We start from the raw sequence: 24,449 nt of genomic DNA on the forward strand, positions 1-24,449 counted from the left end.
AGACAGTGGGACCATGACTCCCGAGAATATCTTAGCCCCCGGCGTGGTGGTGGCAGTGTTAGAGTCTAACTTCGTCCCTCAACTACAGGATGCTCAGCAGGACGCTCCGTCAGGGGTGCCGGAGGGCAGATGGTTTGTGCCAGAGACCCTACGCCCTAGAGTCATGGATGAGTCCCACTCGTCGGCTCTCGCCGGGCATCCAGGGTTCCAGGGGACCCTGGAGCTTTGCTCCCGATACTTCTGGTGGCCAGGCATGTCTCAGGAGATCCGCAACTTTGTGAGGGGTTGCTCGGTCTGTGCTCGCAATAAGAGTCGGCGGCGTCCTCCGGAGGGTCCTCTGAGACCACTACCGGTTCCTTCCAGTCCCTGGTCTCACTTATCAGTAGATTTCATCACTGACCTACCAGAATCCCAGAAATGCACCACTATCTTAGTGGTGGTCGACCGGTTCTCAAAGATGGCACATTTTGTGGCGTTAAAAAAGCTACCCTCGGCAAAAGAATTTGCCACGATTTTTGTAAAGGAAATAATTCGCCTACATGGGGTTCCCCAAAATATTGTATCTGATCGCGGGGTTCAGTTTGTGTCGCAGTTTTGGCGTGCCTTCTGCAGAAACCTGGGAACGTCGCTTTCCTTCTCGTCAGCGTTCCACCCGCAGACTAATGGTCAGACTGAGCGGAAGAACCAAGACTTGGTGCAATATTTACGGTTGTTTGCCAGCGAAAAGGCTTACCAGTGGGCAGAGTTCCTGCCGTTGGCAGAGTTTGCACTAAACAACCGCCTTTGTTCTTCTACTGGGGTGTCTCCATTTTTTAGTGTATACGGTCAGCATCCTCGCTTCCTTACAGCAATCCCTACTCCGTCGCTCTGTCCGGCAGCGGATGACGCCACAGATACGCTTCGGGGAGTATGGAAAGAGGTGCAGAGAAACTTGGAGGCAGCGGGGGCCCGTATGCAGTTGCGCAGTGGGAAGAGTCTGTCTGTGTCTGAACCTTACAGGGTGGGACAGAAGGTATACCTGTCTTCTAAAAATCTCAAATTGCGGGTCCCGTCCTTGAAGCTGGCGCCACGTTACGTGGGGCCGTTTGCCATCACACGTGTGGTGAACCCACTCGCCTACGAGCTGGGGTTGCCAACCACATGGAGGGTTCACAGGGTATTCCATAAGTCGCTGCTGAAACCTTTTGTCCCTTCGGTGATACCCACCTCCGGTCCCCCTCCGCCCACCCTGGTCCGGGATGAAGTCGAATACGAGGTCCAGGAGATACTGGACTCTCGTCGGTGTCGAGGAATCCTACAATACTTGGTGGCCTGGAAGGGTTTTCCACCAGATCATTCCTGGGTGGCCGCATGTGATGTTCATGCTCCCGTGTTGGTACGGCGGTTCCACCGTCGTTTTCCAGATAAGCCTGGTCGAGTTTCCGGGGGCCCGGAGGTCCCCCGTCAGAGGGGGGGTAATGTTACCATACAGGGCGGCGCTGGGTCCCGCGGCCGGCGCGCGCCGCTTCGAGCTCGGCTTCGGCGTCCCGGAGCTGTGCTGTCAGGGATCTCCCGGCGGCGTGGAGCAGCCAGCGTGCAGCAGCGTGGAGCAGCCAGCGTGCTGCGGCGTGGGCGTGTCCGCCCGTAGGGTGCCGCCCGCTCTCATCCACCTCCCTTATGCAACAGGGGGAGAGTCGGCTCCTCCCACTCTCCGCCCCGGGGCGGAGGATTTTAGTTAAAAGGCTGGCAGTGACCTGAACTCACTGCCAGTTATTGGTTCTGCTAGCCTCTAGTCAGGTCTATTCCAGTCTGTCCTAGTTGCTTGTCAGTTTCCTTTCGTTTGCCTGTGAGCTACACCTCCAGCCTTGTTTCTCCTAGTAGTTTTGTTGGTCTGTTTCACCTGCCCCTTCTGTCGGCACTCTGTCCCCTGTTAGTAGTTCCATCCAGGTAGTCGCCAGGTCCCTAGCCAGTGCAGGGACTGCCGCCCAGTTGTCCGCCTGGGGTTAGCCAGGGCCGAGGCAAGTAGGCAGGGACAGTGGGGGTGCAGGAGATCAGGGCACCCCAACTGGCGCTCGGGGGGCAGAGTGCCGTAACAGGTTCCTTATGGTTAATGGGAATCTATGCCATGGTGTGCAACAAAAAAATGAAAGTAACTCAGCACTTCGTGATGTTGATTTGCCACCATTCTATTCTGTGAGAATGAGCTCTTACCATGGCTTCACTTCCGGGTTTGTTTTGAATGCCACAGTTTTTGGTGGTGTCTTTTTTTTCTTTTTTAATCTAAAGCCCTATGGCATCAAAAAGAAGGGGAAATATAGAGGAAGGACTTAGACCATCTGCACACAGATGGGTCGGACCCTGCATGCGGGATTTTCACAGCGGAGTTTGCCTCATTGCCCCTCCAGTGACCCCAGCTTACCTCTCTGCCAGTCTTCTCTGCTGCGAATGTGCTGGCCAGAGCAGTGGCGCACGTGCGCAGTGCAGAGGACGCCGTGCTGTTCTTATGGCGATGATGATAGCAGAATGCTCGTGGGACAGACTGCTTCCATTGGCTTCAATGGAAGCCAGCATACTGCGATTTGTCCCCTGTGAGCTTAAAATCGCAATCGATTTCTGCTCATGGGCAAAAAATGGTGTATCCTCATAGCATGCTTTGGGCTGGATTTGCTGCAGAATACGGAGGTGGAATCACGCTCTGGCTTTTGCAATGCAAATCCACCCATGTGCAGGAGGCCTTACACTTCTCCTTCCTGCTGGATGCACCTCTGGTTTTGGCATTCTCTCTCAAAAGAAAAACAAACAAGCTGATTCCACCCTTAAAGGAACAGCAAATCACAGTGCTAATAACCACTTGTCTGTGAGTGAGTGCTTCACATGCTCCGCCCCGATCACATGACTGAGACATCATCACATGTACTTCATCTCATGATGTAGGCTGACAGAAGAACAAAGTTAGGGCTCTTGGAAAGGGAGGACAAAAAATAACAAAACAACTCAGCGGTCCTGACAGGAGACACGGCAGGCTGAAGGACCTGCGGTGATGTCACTTCCACACTGGATAAGCACGAACCCAAAGAGCAAGCTACAGAGCCAGATGACAACTACCAGAACCTATGATGGCGTCACAGTCATGTGATCAGTCACCTGTGTGGGTGGAGTCAGGGATCACATGATATGCAGCTGATCAGGAGTTTGCTGTGCTAGTTGTAATCTCTGCTGCATTGGCTGAAGGGATCAGGATGTAGCAGAGCTGAGTGCGATGTGTGTGTGATCAGGATGGATGTAGCAGAGCAGTGTGTGTGATCAGGATGAATGTGGCAAAGCTGTGTGTGTGATGTGTGGGGGTCAGGATGGATGTAACAGCTGTGTATGTGATGTGTGAGGGTCAGAATGGATGTAGCAGACCTGTGTGTGTGAGATGTCTGGGGATCAGGTTGGATGTAGCAGTGCTGTATGGCGCATTGTGCCATTAGAAATACTGGTACAATAATTTCCTAATAATTACTAGTACAGTATGTTGCCTAAAAATCCCAGTACTTCCCTTAGGATGCATTCAGACGACCGTATATCGGCCGCGTATTCACGCCGGCCGATATACGGCGTCCCTCTCTGCAGGGGGAGGAGGCTGGAAGAGCTGGGAGCAGTGCTCTGAGCTCCTGCCCTCTCTCCACCCCCCCTGCACTATTTTAACTGAGGAGAGGTGGGACGGGGGTGAGCTAATTCCTGGAACTTTACCCCGCCCCTGCCCCACCTCCTCTTATTGCAAATAGTACAGAGGGGTGGAGAGGAGGCAGAGAGGTACGGGAGCTCAGAGCACTGCTTCCGGCTCTTCCAGCCTCCCCCTGCAGAGAGAGAGAGATGCCGTATATCGGCCGGCGTGAATACCCGGCCGATATACGGTCGTCTGAATGCACCCTTAGGGTGGATTCACCCGTGGTGTAATTTTATGCCACAGACAATACACAACCGCTACTCAGGTTATGTGAAGACTTTGGGAAACCCTTTCTCGAGATCGTTAGGAATCGCAGCAGTTGTAGACACCTGATCTCTCTTGCCACAAGCCCTTTAATCTCCTCTCTTTTGCTCTCCTAATGTAATTAAAACTAAAAAATAAACTGTTCAGTGAATTTTCCATTTTACTTTTATCATTGGTTTCTAGGTTTTGTGTTTCTTTACTCCTGTACAACACGGGAATGACGTGGAATCGTACAGGAATTGTGCCTATGCCATCCACAGCAAATGTCAGCTCTAACATACAGTCGACATCCTGCTGCCATGGCTCAGATTAATGTTAGGCTAGCTTCACACGAGCGAGCGTGATATAGGGCCACGAATCCCGCACCCATATCGCGCTTTCCACCATGTGAAATCTTAGAGGATGTGAGGCATTTTTATGTGAAAACAGCCTTGCATAACTGCGGGGATGCAGGGATCTTCCCGCACAGCTGTGACAGCTACAGCAGAGGAGCGCAGAGTTTCTCCCATTGCTTTCAATGGGGCCATTACGGCCATCGCCAGCCCCAATTTCTCATGTAGCATCATGTGTATGACCCCATTCAAAAGAATGGGGTTCATATTTGTGCGTCCAGCAATGCACAAATTTTTCGGCCATGTGAAGCTGGCCTTAAAGAGTACTTGTGCTTTCATTGTGAGGGTGTCTTCAGCTGCTGGAGGGAGCTAAAAATGGCCAATGGCGCAGGACCGCTTCAAAGTGAAAACATAGGTACTCTTTAACTCTGATCCTGGTAACTTAACCTAATGGTTCTCAACATGGGCATTATTGCCCCCTGGGGGGCTTTTTTTACTTAAGCCAGTTCCAGCCAATCTGCGGCATTATGGAATACAGTGGGTTAAGTTGTTCTTTAGGTTATCCAGTGTGATTGATCTGTAGTGGAGTCATTGAGTTATAAAAGTCATACATCATTATATGATAGAGCAACATAAGCCGCGCATTCTTGAAGCATACTTTATAAAAATGTCTAAAAAGAAGAACTGCCGTCAATATTCAAATGAATACTTGAAATACGGATTCATCCCTTCTACTACAAATGGACAACTTCCCTTGTGCCTCATTTGTGAAAAGGCATTTTCAAATGAAGCTATGAAGCAGTCGAAATTGAGTGATCACCTTGCAAAAATGCATTCAGACAAGGTGGGTAAGCCTATTTCATTTTTCCAAGGTTTAAAGTCAAAGTTTGAGAACCGCAGCACTGTAGGCAAGCTATTTGGAAAATCTGCGCTCAATGCTGACAAAGGCCTCCTTGCTTCCTATAAAGTCTCTTTATTAATAGTGCAATGGGGCAAATCAGACACTATTGGGGAAACACTTGTGTTACCCGCAGTTAAAGAGATTGATAGTACTATGCTGGGGCCTGGCGCATGTGCCAATGTAAAATCGATTCCTTTGAGTAATGACACAGTTTAAAGAAGAATTGACGAGATGGCTGATGATGTAGAAGAAACGCTTTTGGACGTGATAAAATTGACGAGTCAGCGGTTAGAGAATGAAGCATTGCTGCTAGCTTACGTTTGTTTCATTAATCGGAATGAAGAGGTAGTAGAGGAACTGTTGTTTACCAGAAATGTAACCACCGACACGAAAGGCTCCTCTATATACAAAACACTGGAAGAATTTTTCCAAAAAAAAACCTTCCTTTAACAAATGTACTTGCTTGTGCAACCGAAGGAGCCTCATCGATGATTGGTCGATATTGCGGATTTATAGCCCTGCTATACTTGGCACAATTGCAGTCCACTGTTTGATCCATCGGCAGCATCTTGTTGCTAAACGTTTATTAGAGAAATTGCATGATTCTCTGTGCTATGTAATTAATGCTGTTAACAAGAAAAAAAATGCACTCTTTGAACGAACGGCTTTTCCACAAGCTCTGTCAAGGCCATGACGAAGATTTTGAACGTCTACTCCTACACACCGAAGTGAGGTGGCTGGCAAGAGGAAAGTGCCTACGATGCTTCTACAAACCTTTTGAGATAGTAGTCGAGTTTTTTCAGCCGATTGACCCAAACCATTGTGATGCAATCGAACTATGATGTCTTGACGTTGCCTATCTCGCAGACTAATTTGACAAACTCAATGCGGTCAACACAAAGCTACAGGGAGACAAAACGAATTTCATTAAGGCTAAATGTATACTCTCTTCCTTCATTGCCAAACTGGACCTTCATACCAATAACCTAAGTCGAAGTGAACTCTGTCAGTTTCCGAATCATCAAGAAACTGCACGCAAAGACGGAGACAAACTTCAAAATGCAGAATTAGACGTTTTTTTGTTCACACCTCAAACAAGCCAAAGAAGACATGCAAACTAGGTTTCATGATCTATATACCCTTGAAATACCAATGTGGGTACTCAATCCATTTTCAGCAGACGCAGGAGAGTTTCATCCCAGATTACAAGAGCAGTTGATCGACTGGAAACACGAATGCAAAGCCCAAGCACTTTTCCAACAATGTGACTATGAATGTTTTTGGGTGAAAGTGAACAATTCCCATCCCCTGGCAGGAAGTTAAATTGCTGGTGTTAGCTTTTCTATCTATGTACTTAGTGCTTGAATATAGATTTTTTTTTTTTATGACAAAACCCCTTGAAGGCTAAAATTAGTTATGTCACTAAGGTAATAAGTGTTCTGTGCCCAATATAACATAAGACGTAAATTCAAAGTCTACCAAAAAAGTGACATTTTTTTAGAAGTGTTTTTCAAATTTTAACGTTACTGTTTCAGGACAAAATTCTGTCCAGGGACAGCAGGGGGTATATTAGCTGTAGTTGGTCTCTGCTGGCCCTCTGCTCCACTGGTTCCAGGTCTTGACCATGGCCCCTAACTAGTGTCATTGGAGGGAGAAAGACTTGCTTTGTGAGTAAGTCTGCACTCCTGCAACGCAGGCACAGGGTGTCATGGCAGCCGAAGGCTGAATGTCTATTAGCCTAAGTTACGCATCACAGACTTGTCGCAGCGTCTGCACCAAAATTCTACAGTGTGCAGCACAACCTCAGGAAATGGTTTTGAGAGAGACATTATGCTAACCTACCTGTGGGCAGCATCATACAGTGGCAGGTGCACTGGTTTGTCTGCAGGCAGTACCCTACAGTGGCAGTCACACTGGTTTGTCTGTGGGCAGCATCATAAAGGGGCACATGCACTAGTTTGTGGGCAGCATGATACAGGGGCAGATGCACTGGTTTGTCTGTTGGCAGCATCATACAGGGGCAGATGAACTGGTTTGTCCGTGGGCAGCACCATACAGGGGCAGACGCACTGGTTTGTCTGCGGGCAGCATCATACAGGGGCAGATGCAGTGGTTTATCCATGGGCAGCATCATACAGGGGCAGATGCACTGGTTTGTGGGCAGTATCATACAGGGTCAGACGCACTGGTTTGTCTGCGGGCAGCATCATACAGGGTCAGACGCACTGGTTTGTCTGCGGGCAGCATCATACGGGGTCAGACGCACTGGTTTGTCTGCGGGCAGCATCATACAGGGGCAGACGCACTGGTTTGTCTGCGGGCAGCATCATACAGGGGCAGACGCACTGGTTTGTCTGCGGGCAGCATCATACAGGGGCAGACGCACTGGTTTGTCTGCGGGCAGCATCATACAGGGGCAGACGCACTGGTTTGTCTGCGGGCAGCATCATACAAGGATAGATGCACTGGTCTGTCTGGGGGCAGAGGCACTGTTTTGTCTGTGGGCAGCATCATACAGGGGCAGACGCACTGGTTTGTCTGTGGGCAACATCATACAGGGGCAGACGCACTGGTTTGTCCGTGGGCAGCATCATACAGGGGCAGACGCACTGGTTTGTCCGTGGGCAGCATCATACAGGGGCAGACGCACTGGTTTGTCCGTGGGCAGCATCATACAGGGGCAGACGCACTGGTTTGTCCGTGGGCAGCATCATACAGGGGCAGACGCACTGGTTTGTCTGTGGGCAGCATCATACAGGGGCAGACGCACTGGTTTGTCCGTAGGCAGCATCATACAGGGGCAGACGCACTGGTTTGTCTGTGGGCAGCATCATACAGGGGCAGACGCACTGGTTTGTCCGTGGGCAGCATCATACAGGGGCAGACGCACTGGTTTGTCCGTGGGCAGCATCATACAGGGGCAGACGCACTGGTTTGTCTGTGGGCAGCATCATACAGGGGCAGACGCACTGGTTTGTCCGTAGGCAGCATCATACAGGGGCATACTGAATGATTGCTCTTAAGGACAGGTAGTGACTCCTCAATCGCGCAGGATTGCTGCAGAAACAATAGGGCGTGTGAATAAACAATATGAAATCAATGCGTTCGTGTCGCTATGGGACAGAACTCACGCTAACCTGCGCCCGTGTGCGTGCATCCTTACGCTGATCTCTGCAGTGATTTTTAAAAACCTACATTTGAAAGTGCGCCCACCGCAGCGGGTGCTGCTAGAGAAGAGTCTGCGGATATTCATGTATGTTCCTCACCAGCTGCTGATTGACAGATCTTCCCACATTACTTTGCATGAAGGTCCCTTTAAACTGGACAACTGTCGCTCCAATGCTTTTGCAAGGAGTCATTCTGTGAATGGCGGTGTAGCGGGCTGGGATCGTTTTGGCCGCCCACCTCCATAACCCTAAAATAACGATAGAGCCCTATTGTTTTCTCTGGGCGCATAATAAATACAACGTTGCTAAGCAACAGAGTGGAATTTTATTTATTTTTTAAATCACACTGCGTGAGATAAATGCCTACTGACCGTGGTAAGATGCAGCGTTTTACGCATACGCTCGTGTAAGCTGGCCGTAAAAAGCGCCCTGTGCGTCAGCAGCAGGAGGGCGAGGGGCAGCTACACATAAGTACCATCCGTCTGCTTTCTAGCAGCTCCAGCTGCACATTTTTAAACGAAAACTAGAAAAAAAAATTCACGGATGAGTGCGGCGGCGTGCTGCAATCACCACGTCTGTCCCTACATTCCCCGACAGCTTCCCTTTAACTAACCACATTCACTCGCAGCATAAAAACAACATCTGCAGCGGATGATGAAATACACCGTCTGTCCAATCAGTAAATGGCGCAGCACATCCGCCTCGGATTGGGCGCTGTAGATTTTTATTGCACGCAACATTATTTTTCCCATTTTGGGGCCATAGGCAGCGCTTTTAAAATCCGGTATCATAAAAAAAAATCCCATTTTCCAACTTCGGAGACGTCATCTAGCAGGGAAGGAAATTTAAAAAAAAAAAGTCTAAGTCAGAAGACAAAAGTTGAAATGCCCATGAAGCCTCCTCCCTCCCCGGCCATGGGAGCTGGCGGCCAGCGCTCCCCGCTTCTGACCTCTGCCTCCCCAGCATCACCATTTGTATTGGAGCGTGCCATTACGCATTAGAAAAAGGGGGTCATTGACTTCGAAGGACACACCGTAACGCCTCTCCGTATCTTAATACAGCTAAATCTAGGGATATCGCAAATATCTAACGCTGCCTGGAGCCAGCCTCCGGCGCCGAACGGCGAGAGAACTGCTGGACGCCACCCTTTCCCATGCGAAGTGGTTCAGTCCTCCGCGTGACGTCACAATCGCGGCAGTTGGCCGCTTGCCGGGAGGAGTCGCCATTGCTGTGAAGTTCCCGGAGAGGAAGCACAAGGTGAAGGTCTCGGCCGGGCTGTGCCTTGTTGTCTCCCCGCGGCCGCACGTCGGACTCCGCTGCTTTCTACCAGGACGGAGAGGATTACTGAGGGCGAACATGGCTTGCGGAGCGACGCTAAAACGCTCGATGGAGTTTGAGGCCTTGCTGAGCCCGCAGTCTCCTAAGCGTCGTCGGTGCACCCCGCTGCCGGCGTCCCCGGCCGCCCCTTCCACTCAGCGATGCGGGCTCCGGCAGGAGAGTCAGCCCGGGCCGCCATCCCCACTGCCCCAGCTGGGCGGAGACTGCCGACTCACCCCGGGTACGTATGCGGGCATTGTGTGTGCTGGGGGACCGTCCGGAGGGGGGAGGAGGCCCGGGTGTCTGGCCGGATGTTACTGGAATCTGCCCCCAAACGTGAGGGCTGTGTAGTGGGAGCCGCTGAGGCCACCTCCCATGGCCAAGGGGGGCTGCAGGATGGCCACTGAGGACCCCCATACTGACTACAGTCTGAGCCCACCAGTGTCACTGGGATGTGTGGGACCCCCTGAGACTGGTAGAGGGTTGGATGTGATCCGGTGATGAGTGGCCCCATGTAGTAGCACCCTGCCCCCTGAGCACAGGAGATGGTGCTAATTACCGCCGCTTGCTTTCCTTTCGCCGGCGCCTTACACGCCGCACGCAAAATACAATGTGACGCTCTATCTTAGCGTGTGACGTGTGCACAAGTGCTGAGCTGGTGTATGGGGATTTGTGGGCGCACAGCGCGTTGTGTACTGCCACGTGCTTCCTGTGTGGGGCAGACGCCGCCGGTGCCCGTGTGAGCGCCCTTCGTATTATTGACCGTTTGACGAGGCCTAAGGCCCTGTTATACAAAACGATGATCGTTGAAATGAGCAAAGATGCTGATGGTTCAGAGCAGCCGGGATGGGTCTAATATAAACAGGCCTCTTCTTGCCCCACACTTTGACCCCTTTGCTGGATGATTTCGGTGTCACTAGATTTGGCACATTCTGGCCACCGCTGTAAAATCATAACATTTGAGTTTGCTACATTGAGTGACTGCCGGACAAGGTCAGAGTTTTATGTTAAGTCTAGCGGCGCTGTTATGCGGCAGCCAACACCGCCACTAGGGAGAGTCAGGGCTCCTTCACACTGGCGAGGATGATATTGTGAATCACGGCCCAACATTACCCATGCCATCCATGTGGAAAGCCCTGGATGCCAGGCGTCTTCACATGGAAACAGCCTGGCATCTCTGCGGGGCTGAAGGAATCCCCCAGCATGGCGGTCACAGCTGTGGAAGAGGATCATGATGTTCTATTGTTTTTAATGGGCTGGCCATGCTGCCGCTGGCCATATTGAAACCAATGGGCAATATCACAGAGAATATGCTGCCATGTTTCACCCATTTATGCCATGGCACAAGGAGGACCATCTTCCTAGGAATTCTCTTTGAAATGAAACTTGTTCATGGCCGACAGATCTTTCTTGCAACCATCGGACAGAAATGTCAAACACTGCTGCCAACGCACAATCACTTGCCGTTAAAGGGGCTTTCAGGAGCTAAAGCTTTTCCTGATAGCTGATCGGTGGGGTCTGCCGCTCAGCTGATTGAAGTGGCAGCGATATTTAGGTGAGCGCCGCTCCAGTCCATGGCAGGCACCGCTCTGTGCAGCTGGATTTGGTATTGCAGCTTAGTCCCGTTCACATGAATGGGATACCCTGCTGATCAACCTTTTGATAGGTTCAGGATTTGGTTGCGGAAACCTTATGAAAATTGATTATTTCAACCATTTTGATTGTTCATCAACTTTAGTCTGTGCGTGGGCCTTTCTAGGCCAGAGCTGGAGGGGGCAGCATCGCAATGCTACATCGCAGCCTAATGACAGTGAATGGAGGCAGCTTGCAACACAATCACACAAAGACTTCTGGGTTATGGCAACTCGAGTGGCAATGTGTCCGCATCCACGTGGGTTTACAATGTAGCATCAGGATACTGTAATCTGCCGTGTTGTGACGAATCACCATGTAGCCCTAGCGTTATTCACACCTGCTGTCTCACATGAAGCTGTTACTGGCTTCTGATTGGTTGGCTTCACATCTGCATTGGAAGCTCTGGCCGGAGGTTCTGTCGCAGATGAGGCTAAAAAAATGCGCCCCCCCCCCCCCCAAAAGCTAGGAAGCTGATTGGAAAGCGGACAGACCCCATTATAGTCAATGGGGTCTGTTCAGTTCCGTCTAGAGAGAACAGTTCAGCCGCAAGGATTCACCCTTTTCTGCTCCCCGACTGCAGCCGGAAAGCAGAATCCCCAGCGTAGATGTGGAAGAATCCTTGCTGTTTGCCTCTGTGATCAGTTGTGGCCGGGGTAGATAGCACTGCGGGACCATCATGTAACAGCTGTGCTTACATTCATGAACAATCAGCCCAGTTATGGATATGGACTGGACAGCAATTGTTAGGACCCCCAAAACATGTCTGATGCTTGTGCGTCTGCCGTGAGGTTGGCACTGTCTGTCTTCAAATGGAATATTTCACAGCTAGCCCTCAGTGGCCACAGCAGCTCCCCTACCACAGCCGGACCCCTCTAAAGGTCTTGTACTGATTAAACCTTCCAGCAATCATCAGATGCATCAGCAAACACTCACATGTAAATGGAGGCTTAGCAAGCATTGATTGACGAGCTATATGGTTCAGTGCAAATGAGGGAGATGGAACAATACCTCTGCAGCGCCACCTATTGGAAAGCAGCATCCCTGCAAGTCAAAGTTAGGCCGCCTGTCCACGGGCGTTGTGGTATCCCACGGCAGATCTCCACAGTGGGAGACGCCGCCCAGGAGCAGGAGCCTGCAGGTGGATCTCCGCGGTCAGCCTATCTGACAGGCTGACCGCGGAGAATCGTGGCAATTCACAGCATGCAGAAAATTGCAATGATTTTCCGCTCATGGATACAGGGCTGACGCTTTCCATAGCAATTCTATGGAAAGCGCTCATTGCGTCCCTGCTGTCGGATTATCGCCGCGGGAAACGCAATTACAATTCGCCCGTCGACAGGCAGCCTTAGAGTCTTTATACAAGCCTTGTAACAATGACTGGGAATTTAAAGCAAAGCCAGACTCCATGTACATACAGCTGTTTCGGGGTGTTTGCCCTTCATCAGTGTACAGTAGGAGTGTGGCTTTGCTAGTGAGAGGCCTGGGATGGGGGTCAGTGTTATGGGTGTCACAGCAGGACTCCCACCTGCCCTTCTAAGAGGGGCTTTACATGACACAACTATCTGAATAGTTGCTTGAAACCGTTTATAAAGCGAGCTGTTAGTGTGCAAATGACTACTTTTACACGGATAGTCACTCTTAAAACTGAACAAGCTGTTGAAAGAGCTGCAGCAACTTGATTACACTAGATCAATGTTTTTTTAGGTTAGTGGAAACAGAATGACTAATGAACAAATTCTCGCTATTCGCCCCTTGGTGGATGGTTTTATATGGAACTGTCGCTTACATTCTCCATCAAGCTGCTATTCGGACAGTTTTCCTGTGTAAGCCCCCCTAATCACTGCTTGCACCCTCCTCCAGGCCTACCCTTTGGGATACCGGTGTGTTGGATCTGCCTATAGTACATCTGACAGGTAGTTACTAGAGAAACGGAAGCCGCCACCGCTGTGTAGCTGTATCACAAATTGGGGCCAACCCATTGTCGTCTTTGTACAGAACGGACAGAGATCGGCACTATTATGTCTTCAGGTGCATGTGTAGGGGGTTCTGTAAACCCCATTTAGGCTGGCTGTGCACTAACAGATTTGCATCGCAGAATCCGTAACATGCTATGAAGTGTTTCTTCCTGCACTCGAGGGGAAATCAATTAGCGACTTCCAACTGCGGAGGAAAAAATTGCAGAATGTTCCATTTTGGTGCGGATGCAGGACAATTTCCATTGAAGTCAATGGAAGCTGTCTGGCCCACGGCCCTTATGTTATTGTCATTGCGGATAGGCCATGGATACCCTCTTCATCGCCTAGCAACCGCATGGGAAAAATAAACATTCGGGAGGGGGGGGGGATCTGTATTGCGCATGTCCGATGGCTCGCCATCTGGACCATCCGCAGTACAGATAATGCGGGAAGAAGACAGGTACGTGGGGTCGCTTGCCGGGTCAAATGTGGGAGCCCGCAGCGGGCTCCAGCATGTGGAATCTGGCTCTGCTGTGTGCAGGTGTGCTTAGTTACATTAAAGGGGATTTCATCACAGAACCTGCAACATGTGAAGGAGTCCATTGCTGGCAGAATCCACATGTGGCAGCCTGTTGGGGCTTCTAGGCTGTATACAGATCTATGTGTTCAGAACTGCAAGGGAACTTGCCGGCTTGATGCACCAGACAAAACTTACTAGGGAGCTTCAGCACAAATGTTATACTATTAAGAAGAGATGATATTGGGGCTTTCCATGCCAAATCATCACAAGCAACTTCTCAGCATTGCTATCTCAGATGTGTCACTTGGTAGGATGGTAGAGGGCAGAATGTAACTTACAGATGTAGACCTTTTAGCTTTTACTAATGGATGGAATTCGTATAGCAGGGTTACAAACATATGTATAAATCTTACATTTTTCTCATAGGGCTGAGAAATTCATAACTCTGCTTTAACCCCTTAGTGACGGAGCTTTTTTGCTTTTTTTTCATTTTTGTTTTTTCCCACTTTTAAAAAATCGTAGCTCTTTTATTTATCCATCGGTGTTGCTGTATGAGGGCTTGTTTTTTGTGGGACGAGTTGTATTTTTCAATGGCACTATTTATTGTACCTTATGATGTACTGAAAAACTTAAAAAATTCTTAGCGGAGAGAAATGGGAAAAAAACGACATTCCACCATCTTTCGGTGCGTCCTGTTTCTACGACGCACAAACTGCAACAAAAACGACCTGATATTTTTATTCTATGGGTCAGTACGATTACTACGATACCAAACTTATAGTTTTTTGGGTTTTTTCTTTGCTGTAGTACCTTTTTTTTAAAGGAGATGTCCCGAGGCAGCAAGTGGGGTTATACACTTCTGTATGGCCATAATAATGCACTTTGTAATATACATTGTGCATTAATTATGAGCCATACAGAAGTTATAAAAAGTTTTTTACTTACCTGCTCCGTTGCTAGCGTCCTCGTCTCCATGGTGCCGACTAATTTTCGCCCTCCGATGGCCAAATTAGCCGCGCTTGCGCAGTCCGGGTCTTCTCCTCTTCTCTATGGGGCTCCGTGTAGCTCCGTGTAGCTCCGCCCCGTCACGTGCCGATTCCAGCCAATCAGGAGGCTGGAATCGGCAATGGACCGCAGAGAAGCCCTGCGGTCCATGAAGACAGAGGATCCCGGCGGCCATCTTCAGCAGGTGAGTATGAAGACGCCGGACCGCCGGGATTCAGGTAAGCGCTGTGCGGGTGGTTTTTTTAACCCCTGCATCGGGGTTGTCTCGCGCCGAACGGGGGGGGGGTTGAAAAAAAAAAAAACCCGTTTCGGCGCGGGACATCTCCTTTAAGATATTTAATTTTTTTTCAATTTTGTGCGCGCAATAACTTTTTTTTTTTTTTTCTTTCTATCGACGTAGTTGTGCAAGGGCTCATTTTTTGCGGGATGTCCTGTAGCTTCCGATAGTATCAATTTGGAATACATACGACTTTTTGATCGCTTTTTATTGCATTTTTTTCTGGAAGACAGGGTAACTAAAAAAAGTGTATTTCTGGCATTCTTTATATTTTTTTCGGACGACGTTCACTGTGCAGGAAAAATAATGCACTACTTTGATAGATCGGACTTTTACGGACGCGGCGATACCAAATACATATTTTTATTTTATGATTTAGATTTTTTAATAATTGATATGGTAAAAGGGGGGTGACGCCCGCGCTGTATGGAGGGAGATAGCGGCGCTACCTCCCTCCATACACATCCTGCAACAGCAGGACGTAGTTTTACGATAGCGCCGTCAGTAAGGGGTTAAATGATGGCAGAAATTTCATCTTGGAGCGCAATTCTGTGTTTAAAAAAAAAAAACACTGATAAAATATTAAGCTCTTCAAGGTCACGTGTGCTATACAGATAGAGGCGATCTTTCTTTGGTTTAAGTTTTTTTTTTTTTTTTTTTATAAACACAATTCAGTAGCTGGACGTCCCTTTTTTTTTTTTTCATTGTTTTAGGAATTGAATAGGATGCTTTTGAAATATATGTAAGATATATTAAATAACTGTCATGGGTGTGCAGCGCAATGTACAAGTAAAAGACTTCAACTTTAGTACACCACAATGCTGAGTGTGGGATTCCAAGTGAGGGGCACTTTACCACTTCCCATGGTGAGAACTAATGCAGTTACTTGGTAGCAGCCAGGGCAAGTTGTTTACAAGGTATCCATACTTATCAGATTGTGACTGAGACAGCTGTCTGACTGGATAAAGGGCAAGATCAAGAATATGAACTTTGTGTCAAGAAGAAATAATGGAAAATGGGAATTTGCAACACAGAAGCCAGATGAGCACCTGGAGCTCCAACGTCTCATGCTTTCATACCTGGAATGGGGAAAGGCTTAAAGGGGTTGTCTCGCGGCAGCAAGTGGGGTTATACACTTCTGTATGGCCATATTAATGCACTTTGTAATGTACATCGTGCATTAAATATGAGCCATACAGAAGTTATTCACTTACCTGCTCCGTTGCTGGCGTCCACGTCTCCATGGCTCCGTCTAATTTCGCTTTCTTCTGGCGTTTTTAGACGCGCTTGCGCTGTGCGGTCTTCTGCCTGGTGAATGGGGCCGCTCGTGCCGGAGAGCTGGTCACCGCGTCGTCGTCGTAGCTCCGCCCCGTCACGTGTGCCGATTCCAGCCAATCGGGAGGCTGGAATCGGCAATGGAACGCACAGAGCCCGCGGTGCACCAGGGGAGAAGACCCGCGGTACACCATGGGAAAAAACCGCAGTGCATCCCTGGGAAAGGACCGGCGGCCATCTTAGGGAGAAGATTTTTTAAACTCCTTATTTCGTCGGATCGGTGAGTAGCAAGCTGTTTAAAAACCGCTTAAATTTTCTATTTTATGCCAGGGGGGGTGACAGGGGGAATGGGCTAAGGTAAAATTTTGATGCTTGCCGCGAGACAACCCCTTTAAGGGCACCCAACTGTGGGTTTCAGCTTGTGGCAAAGGTTTGGATTGGTTATGAAAGTGAATGCAACATTGGAGGAGGTTTTGATCAGCTTTCTACATCCCAGCAGTCCATCCTCTATGTGTGTATCTTCATCAGCCACACTTATCGAACATTTAGAGAAAACAAGTTCCCACTAAGGTTGATCCGTGTACCACAGCTGGGCTACATCCATTCAACAAGAATAGAAAGTCCCCCGTGCTCCGGGATTTGAAACGTATCATAGACCAAAGGTCTTGTATAAATACTTTTATGCAACGCGTTTCGTCGGCTGGGCTACAGAGATCCAAAGAGCACGAGCAGCTGCTGCAGAGAAGGCACCGACTTGTATATAACATTACATTTCATTCTGGACTATAGTAGTTTCCTATACTGGCGCTGACCTATTTCATTGGATGTGGTGTATACTGCTTTCATTTATTCTTTTAAACTCCTATTCCCAAAGCCATCCTAAAATGAAACCTCCACTAAAGAGTTTTGTATTTACCTGTACAAGCTTTTATTCTCCCAAAAATTGAATTTACACTTTTTTAGATATTCAAGGTCGAAGTTCACATCGTGACCTTGAAACTAAGAATTTAATATTCTAAAAAATTTTATGGGAAGTGTGCTTCAAAACTAGCTCAAGATGAGAGTTCTGCCCTAAATAGATGCAAAAGTAATGAATTGGTTTGTTGACCTGGTAAGTATAAATTTCACTTTTTATTTTGTGGTGCAGAGTGTTATGGCAGCAGAAATGCAGTCCTAAGCTCTCACTCACATCTGAAGGTTGTAGGGTTCAATCCCTGCTTGGTTCAGGTAGCTGACTCAAGGTTGACTCAGCCTTCCATCCTTCTGAGGTCAGTAAAATGAGTATCAAACTTGGTGGGGGTAAAAGATGATGGGGCAGGCAATGGCAAACCACCCTGCAAAAACAGTCTGCCAAGAAAATGTCACACTGATGTCACCCTTCTGCTGAAGACTCATATCGCCATAAGTGTGCTCTCCCATGAAGTCTTCAGTGGGTGTATTTAAAAAAAAAAAAAAAAAAAAAATCCATTACCTGGCTTCTAACTGTACTATTACTTATAGGACTATGGTGCTGTAGGGAGGTGGCAGGTTATTTAGAAGTTACTTTATGCCTTCTACCATCCTACCAAATGTCCTGTACACCTGAGATCAGGTAGCAGCTGTGATGATTTGACGTGGAATGACCCTATTTCTTGATTGGTTGGAAATGAGTAATGCTGTGTTCACACCTGTGCCACGGATACGGACGGCATCCATTGGCTTTAATGGGAGCCGTCCGTACGGGCGAGCTGCAGGAAAATGGAGCATGCTGCGATTTCTTCGCGTGCGCGCCTCCATAGTGACCTACGGTCCAAACAAGCTGTCAGGAAGGGATTGTTCTGGGCTTCTATTTGTATTAATTTTGGTGGTGTCTGGAGAGGGGTAGGTTGGGGGGTCTAAATAACTAATGAAGCTGTGAAAGTCTGTAGGTTTGTGTGTGTATAGATGTGAGATATATTATCTATTAGACTGTTTGATCATTTCAAATTCAATGTGCGATAACTACCGTAGCACAAGTGCAATTTTTTTACCTAAAATGAAGTTTTTGTGCTGAAAAATCACTTTAAAATGCTGCCTGCTGTGAAATGGGGATATCTTTGTTACTACGCTTCCCGTTCTCCCATCTTCAGTATTGGGTTGAGTTATCCTGCTCACTGAAGCCTATGAGAGCAGAGGGGGAGGAAGCATAAAGAGGAGAGACTTGTATAGACACTATCTGCAGCTAATACTGAATATTTACTGTCTTGTCTACTAAAATCTACACTGCTCAGCACTTCTCCTGTGTCATCCATGATGTTGCTATGTCCGTGTGTGCTGCAGAGAGTTAACGAGCAGAATCTGCAGTGTATAGAAGACAATGTGACAGCAGGCCCCTCCAACCAGTTCTGAGAGAACTGATAATTGGAGATGCAGTCCGTAGAAGGGAGAAAAAGGGGGTTGTGGGGTGGAATGCAGGATACATGTTATGAAGGCGGGACTTGTGTTTGTCTTTTTCCATGTACACACGTCGGCTTATTCTGAAAAGTCAGGTACACTTTAAAGGGATAGTTTGCAGTTGCCTAGTGTGTCAGATTAAGCGGAGAGTATATAGAGCTGTAAGCATTAGTGATGTCATTTGCGTTGATGGATGTTTTATACTGCTTTTGTTTGTTTTTTCCCCTCTGCAGAACAAATTTTTCAGAACTTGAGACAGGAGTATACACGTTACCATAGACGAAGACAATTAGAAGGAGCATTCAACCAAAGTGAAGCTGGTCAATCTAATGAGGTTCACACCAGTTCATCTCTTACAGCCCCATCTTCTCCAGGTATTGATATTTTAGGTTGTTCTCCCATCCGTTTTTATCTCATGCGTTGGTATGCAATTCCTTGTGTTGCTGTTTTTCTGAAGGGTCAGTGGTGCGGAAAGACCAACCAACCTTTAGCTTACGACAAGTAGGAATTCTGTGCGAACGCCTTCTAAAGGACCATGAAGATAAGATAAGGGAAGAATATGAGCAGATTCTCAACACAAAACTAGAAGGTCAGTGCTGTAGATTTTGGTATTTATGACTGGATGATATTTTGGTCTACACAGTATTTCACCTGAAACCAGTGGTGTTGAGGCCATTGAACTCCCCTGCTTGTGGTCCCACACAAACACTGCAGCCTAGGACGTACAACTATCTGTAGTCTGTGTGGAGCAGTAAGTAGGACAGTTGGCACTGATGCCCTAGAAACTTGCCCTGAAATGGGTGATCCTGACACTTTCCAACACCACCATAGAAAATGTATTCTGTCCATCGCTGATCTCTGTTCACATCACTGACTACACCAACAAAGCGAGTGCTGTCCATGATTGTCACTTTGGATGCATTGTAACTGTAGCTTCATCCAAGATGGTGGTAACATGTAGTTTTTGGACTTTGGGAAAGGTCATCCTGATCTCCCAGCGCTGGAGCTGATCAGTTCCTTGGTACTCGTCAGTAGTTATATAGCCCCCATCTGACAAGGGAGTCCTCGTTGGGGAGCAGAATAACTTCACACTGACACACGGGAGGTTATGGGAAGCCCCATATTTATAAGTCGCACACATTGAGAGTCCTTATCAACCATGTTCTAATTGAAGATATCAAGGATACATGAACTGGGAATGATGCCAAATAGTGGAGTCACAATTACATTGTTAACAGATAACAGAAACAAGGACAATTCATTATAAAATACCAAGAACAAATAACAAAGAGGGCGGCTGATTAGAACATCTGGAGAAGCATAAATCACAAAATACAAGGTTTTATTATCTGCAGCCTTTATAGCCTTCACAAGTACAGTTTATTCAAGATGGAGTAACTTACAGGCGCATACACAATACAGGGAGCTGTAAAACCGCCATGTGCATGAACCTTCAGGGCCTGCACACCCACCCAGTTTAACCTTATGCAAGTTCCATGCTTGCCTGTGTTATTGCTAATTGTACAACAGTTGCAAGGAAGGGTCATGAAATCTGCATAGCCAATGTGTCCCTATGGCTGCTACAGGGTGCTTTAAATTAAAGCTGTCACTTTTTAAAAAGTGTGTGTGGTGTGCTCCACTATCCCCATCTCATATTCTACCAGACACTGATGCTTATTTTGTTTTTATTTTCTGATTTGTATATTTTTTTATTGTACATGATTATGGGAGCTGCGCAGGCAGGGTGGCAGCCATTGCCAGCATTCATGCCTTATTGCAGCCTTATAGACCACAGGAACCTGTAACCTGGAGATTTTCATTGACCTCTGTCTTTCCTCTATGGGAGATAAGGGGAGACTGTTCCAGGCATGTTCTGTGACATGTGCAGGGAGGGGAGGAGGTGAGCTCTGATTCCCACCTATTGTGAAGGGTGGATCCTATGTTACGTTTATACAGCTGTTACTTTTCATTGTAATTTTGCATATATTGATAATGAGATGACCAATGGAAGATTTCTCTATAGAAAGGAAGCATCATACAATCAGCTTATTAACCAGAGTGAAAACAACTTAAGATTTCTGAAGTAAACAAAATTTGGTCATGTGAACCAAAGATGTTTAACGAGAACTTGGTTTAACCCTTTCCCAAGATGTCGCAACTGGACATACCCCATGCAGTTATACTGTGAATGGCTGGCTGTATACGACCTATGCTGTATATGGAGCGGGCTCAGGAGCCGAACCTTCTTCATACATGGCGGATATGTGATGCCTGACAGCTGACATCCGCTGCGATCAGAGAACTGATTGCTGCGGTTAACCCTTTAAATGCGTTTTTTTAGTTCTGATAGTGGCATTTTAAATGTTCCAGTCGATTGAGATTCAAATAGCTCCACTGCTATAAGATCACGGAGGCGCCATCTGATATAGCACATCTTTAATAGGAAGTCTGTTTAAATAGTATTACAATATGTTTAAGTGAGCAAATGATCGCAAGTTTCAATGGAGACTTATAAGAAAGAAAAGTTTTTAAAAAATTGAGTAAAATGGCTTTTAATTTAAAAAAAAAAAAATCGCTGCATCTGTGTGTTTAATTTATTAAAATATTACATTATTAGTCCCACGCAGGTAACAAGGAAAATGCTTGGTACCATTGCAGAAAAAAATGATCTAGAAGTTGTATGTGCCCCAAAGTGGTACCAATACAAATTACAGATCACCCTGTAAAAACAAAAAACTGAGCCCTAACACAATCCCATCAACAGAAAAGCAGAAAGTTAGGGGGCTAAACGAGTACTACAAAAAAGCAATTCTTTTAATTACAAAAAAAGTTTTCTGTATTCAGAATAGACATGGTTATGTTTTTTTGTTTTTTTGTTTTTTTAAACTGCATCATAAAAATTACCCCATCCATGCACTTTCTTTTTTTTTTTTTCCACTGTTGCCCCACATAGACATTTCCATTAGTCTTCCGTTACATTAAATAGTACTTAAAAAAAAAAATACAACTGATCCTGCAAAAAATAAGCCCTCCTATAGATACTGGGGAAAAAATGGAAAAATAAAGCGTTTTTTTTTTTTTTTTCTTTTTGAAAGTGGTTATAACAAAACTGACCGGTGTGACCTGGACACGGGAGCATCAATGACACTTGGTCATGGGAGGGTTAAATCATTTATTTGATGCCATGCCTTTAATAATGCATATAATATCAGAACTATGACACAGTTGTCACTTGCACTTTGTTTTATCACTCCTTTCTCATTTACGTAGAGCAATATGAATCATTTGTGAAATTTACACATGACCAGATAATGCGACGGTATGGAGCAAGACCTGCGAGCTGTAAGTATTTCGGTGATTTACTACTTGCAGCTCGCTATCATGCGGCTTTATTTATGCAGCAGCTGTACTAATCTGTCTCCGTGGTTACGATCTACATAGTCTAGTATGCATATGTGATCCTTCCGTCATGGCTTACTAAGTGTCGCCATGTACATTAGAAGTATATCCGTCAAACGTGTCCATCTAGTGTTTGGGGGAAGGAGGGCTCCTGAAGACTGTAAGGGGAGAGGAGTTGGATCTCAACTTGCTCAATCCTTTTTGCTCTTGGGGAGAGAAACCACTGGCAGAAGAGTCTGATAGGGTAAGGAACTGGACACTAAGGTCCCTTGTTGAGCCGCATCCTAGGAATTACATATGGGTGATATCTATAAAAAAAAAAAAAAGTGTAACAATTTGTTCTATTTCTGGAACTAATGTGTTTTTCTTCTTCTCCAGATGTGTCTTGAAGTTTTCCTCTCCTACTTGGGTACCAGTTTTGACTCTTACAGCTGCTCCGCATTCTTGCCACCTGGGAGGAGGTGCCACATTTTTTTCTCGTCTTCACATCGTGTCATCCAGACAGTTTTAACGTCATTGCTGGCTGCCTTTACTATTTTTTTTGTTAAGCTTTTTCTGTTATCTACATATGAACGTTTGTTTTAATAGTGCATCACCCAATAAAACTGACTGTAATCTGCCAGATTGTAACTTTTTTTTTTTAAAATGGGTAATCCATTTTCATCCAATCAAATGTGTCCTACATGGCATCTTATACATGGACCATTTCACTTTTTTTTTTCTTTTTACCAAGGAGTGATTTTTCTTATTTTTTTCCCTCATTTACTTTTGAAGACAGATGTCGTGTTTTTTTTTTTGTTTTTTTTCTTTTTGATGCACTGCAAGTGAGTTCCAAGGTTTATATAAATATATTTTTTGGGAGTGGCAGCTGAAGAGGATATAAAAATAAAGGACCGTACAAACTATAACTGTGGCTTAATTAGTGAATAGTGACATTAACCTGATTGCTATATACATAACCATGCCAATCCCAACCTGTTTATTCTGAAATATGTATTTTTTATTTAACTGGCTATGTTTTGTTTGCTACAGACAACTTTATTTTGTTTGTAGTAAAATATCTGCTGGGAAATTGATGTATGCATTGTTTAAAGGGTTTATGGTTTTTGCATGATCATATACTGAGTGTTTTGTAATCTAAACTTTAACAATTCTTTAGATTGAAAATGTTGAGAAGGAAGTCAAGTTACACACACAGCCTTTATATAATAATATTGTGCCTCTAGTGTCATTTTGAATTATATGGAATAAAGGTTCCTGGGTTTAGTCTCTTATGAGGAGTTCTGATTGATAGAGAAGAATCTATTTGTGCATAGGCTTTTCTACTGGTGGACTGCATATACAATCCAATTTCTTACCTTTCTACGTTTTGCATAATGGTCTTGTTGCCTCAGAAGGTTCCATTCTCCCTTATTTTTGTCATCTGATATAGTTCTAGTCCCGCTTCTGAGCTTTATCCCTCCTGATTGTAGGGAGCACTGAAATATAATCTTCTGGATGAGTGAAATCCTTGTCGGTGTCTACACAGACTGTGCTCAATGTAGATTTGGTTCTATTCTAACCAGGATTGTTGAAGGTACAAAACCTGAATAAGAAAACGTGGATCACGCTACAGCAATATTTGCGGGTATTTTCCATCAGTGTGGAAGTATGTAAAGGGTTCAACTTCAAAATAAAATGACTCCATATATTATAATGCAAGCCTAGCCTATATTTGTTTGAGTTCTTGTAGAAATATCCACTTGGCATTCAAAATATGGGATCAACTTGCATAATATAAATCTCATAACCAGACTAAAATGCAATCTTAGTTCATCTTAAACAGTTATTCTAGTGAGTGCTAAACTACAATACAGCTCCAAAGGAAAAGTCCGCCCGAGAGTACAAATTGTAAGTGTGAAGACATTTCACTGTTCCTTGAGTGGCTGAAGTAGAGTGGAATCAAGTGTCATGTATATATCCCTGTACCTCAGAGGTCATGCAGGAAGATGGCCCTGTCCTGTGGCTTTTTTTTGCATGAGCAGTTGCAGAAGAAAGTTTGCAGAGTAGTGTGACTTCACAGCACCTGGTCCCAAGTTCAAAAAAAATAATAATTTCCTGTAATATAGAATGAGGTGCTCTTAGAAGACTTGTTCCAGCCTCAGCGCACTCAGCCATGCGGGGCTACACTTTTTGTGACACACATCCACGTGCATAGGAAGAAAGATTTAATGAGGCGGTTTGGCTACTACTGACTGTTGGTCTGAATAAATCCCTATCTACAGTATATGCCACAGCTTAGCTGATGGGTTTGTGTTAT

At 46.3% G+C, this 24,449-nt stretch overlaps 1 protein-coding gene and 1 pseudogene across 1 annotated transcript; both read left to right on the top strand.

Moving 5' to 3' along the window:
• The first annotated feature begins 401 nt into the window (after positions 1–401).
• Positions 402–5,742, top strand: LOC136585952 (protein FAM200C-like; annotated as a pseudogene).
• A 3,803-nt stretch (positions 5,743–9,545) lies between these two features.
• AKIRIN1 (akirin 1) lies at positions 9,546–23,846 on the top strand. The gene is made up of 5 exons (XM_066574732.1): positions 9,546–9,913; positions 18,985–19,125; positions 19,209–19,340; positions 22,022–22,093; positions 22,529–23,846. The coding sequence occupies exons 1-5, from the start codon at positions 9,712–9,714 to the stop codon at positions 22,537–22,539; spliced, it is 558 nt and encodes a 185-aa protein (XP_066430829.1). The 5' UTR covers positions 9,546–9,711; the 3' UTR covers positions 22,540–23,846.
• Positions 23,847–24,449: the final 603 nt, after the last annotated feature.

Source organism: Eleutherodactylus coqui, chromosome 1 (assembly GCF_035609145.1).
Source record: "Eleutherodactylus coqui strain aEleCoq1 chromosome 1, aEleCoq1.hap1, whole genome shotgun sequence".
Classification (NCBI taxonomy): Eukaryota; Metazoa; Chordata; class Amphibia; order Anura; family Eleutherodactylidae; genus Eleutherodactylus; species Eleutherodactylus coqui.

Excerpts from the sequence above, each read along its gene's own strand:
- AKIRIN1 (XM_066574732.1), top strand. The coding sequence starts at position 9,712 with ATGGCTTGCGGAGCGACGCTAAAACGCTCGATGGAGTTTGAGGCCTTG. Across the intron at positions 9,914-18,984 it reads AGACTGCCGACTCACCCCGG|AACAAATTTTTCAGAACTTG; the intron begins GTACGTATGCGG and ends TCCCCTCTGCAG. Across the intron at positions 19,341-22,021 it reads TCTCAACACAAAACTAGAAG|AGCAATATGAATCATTTGTG; the intron begins GTCAGTGCTGTA and ends TCATTTACGTAG.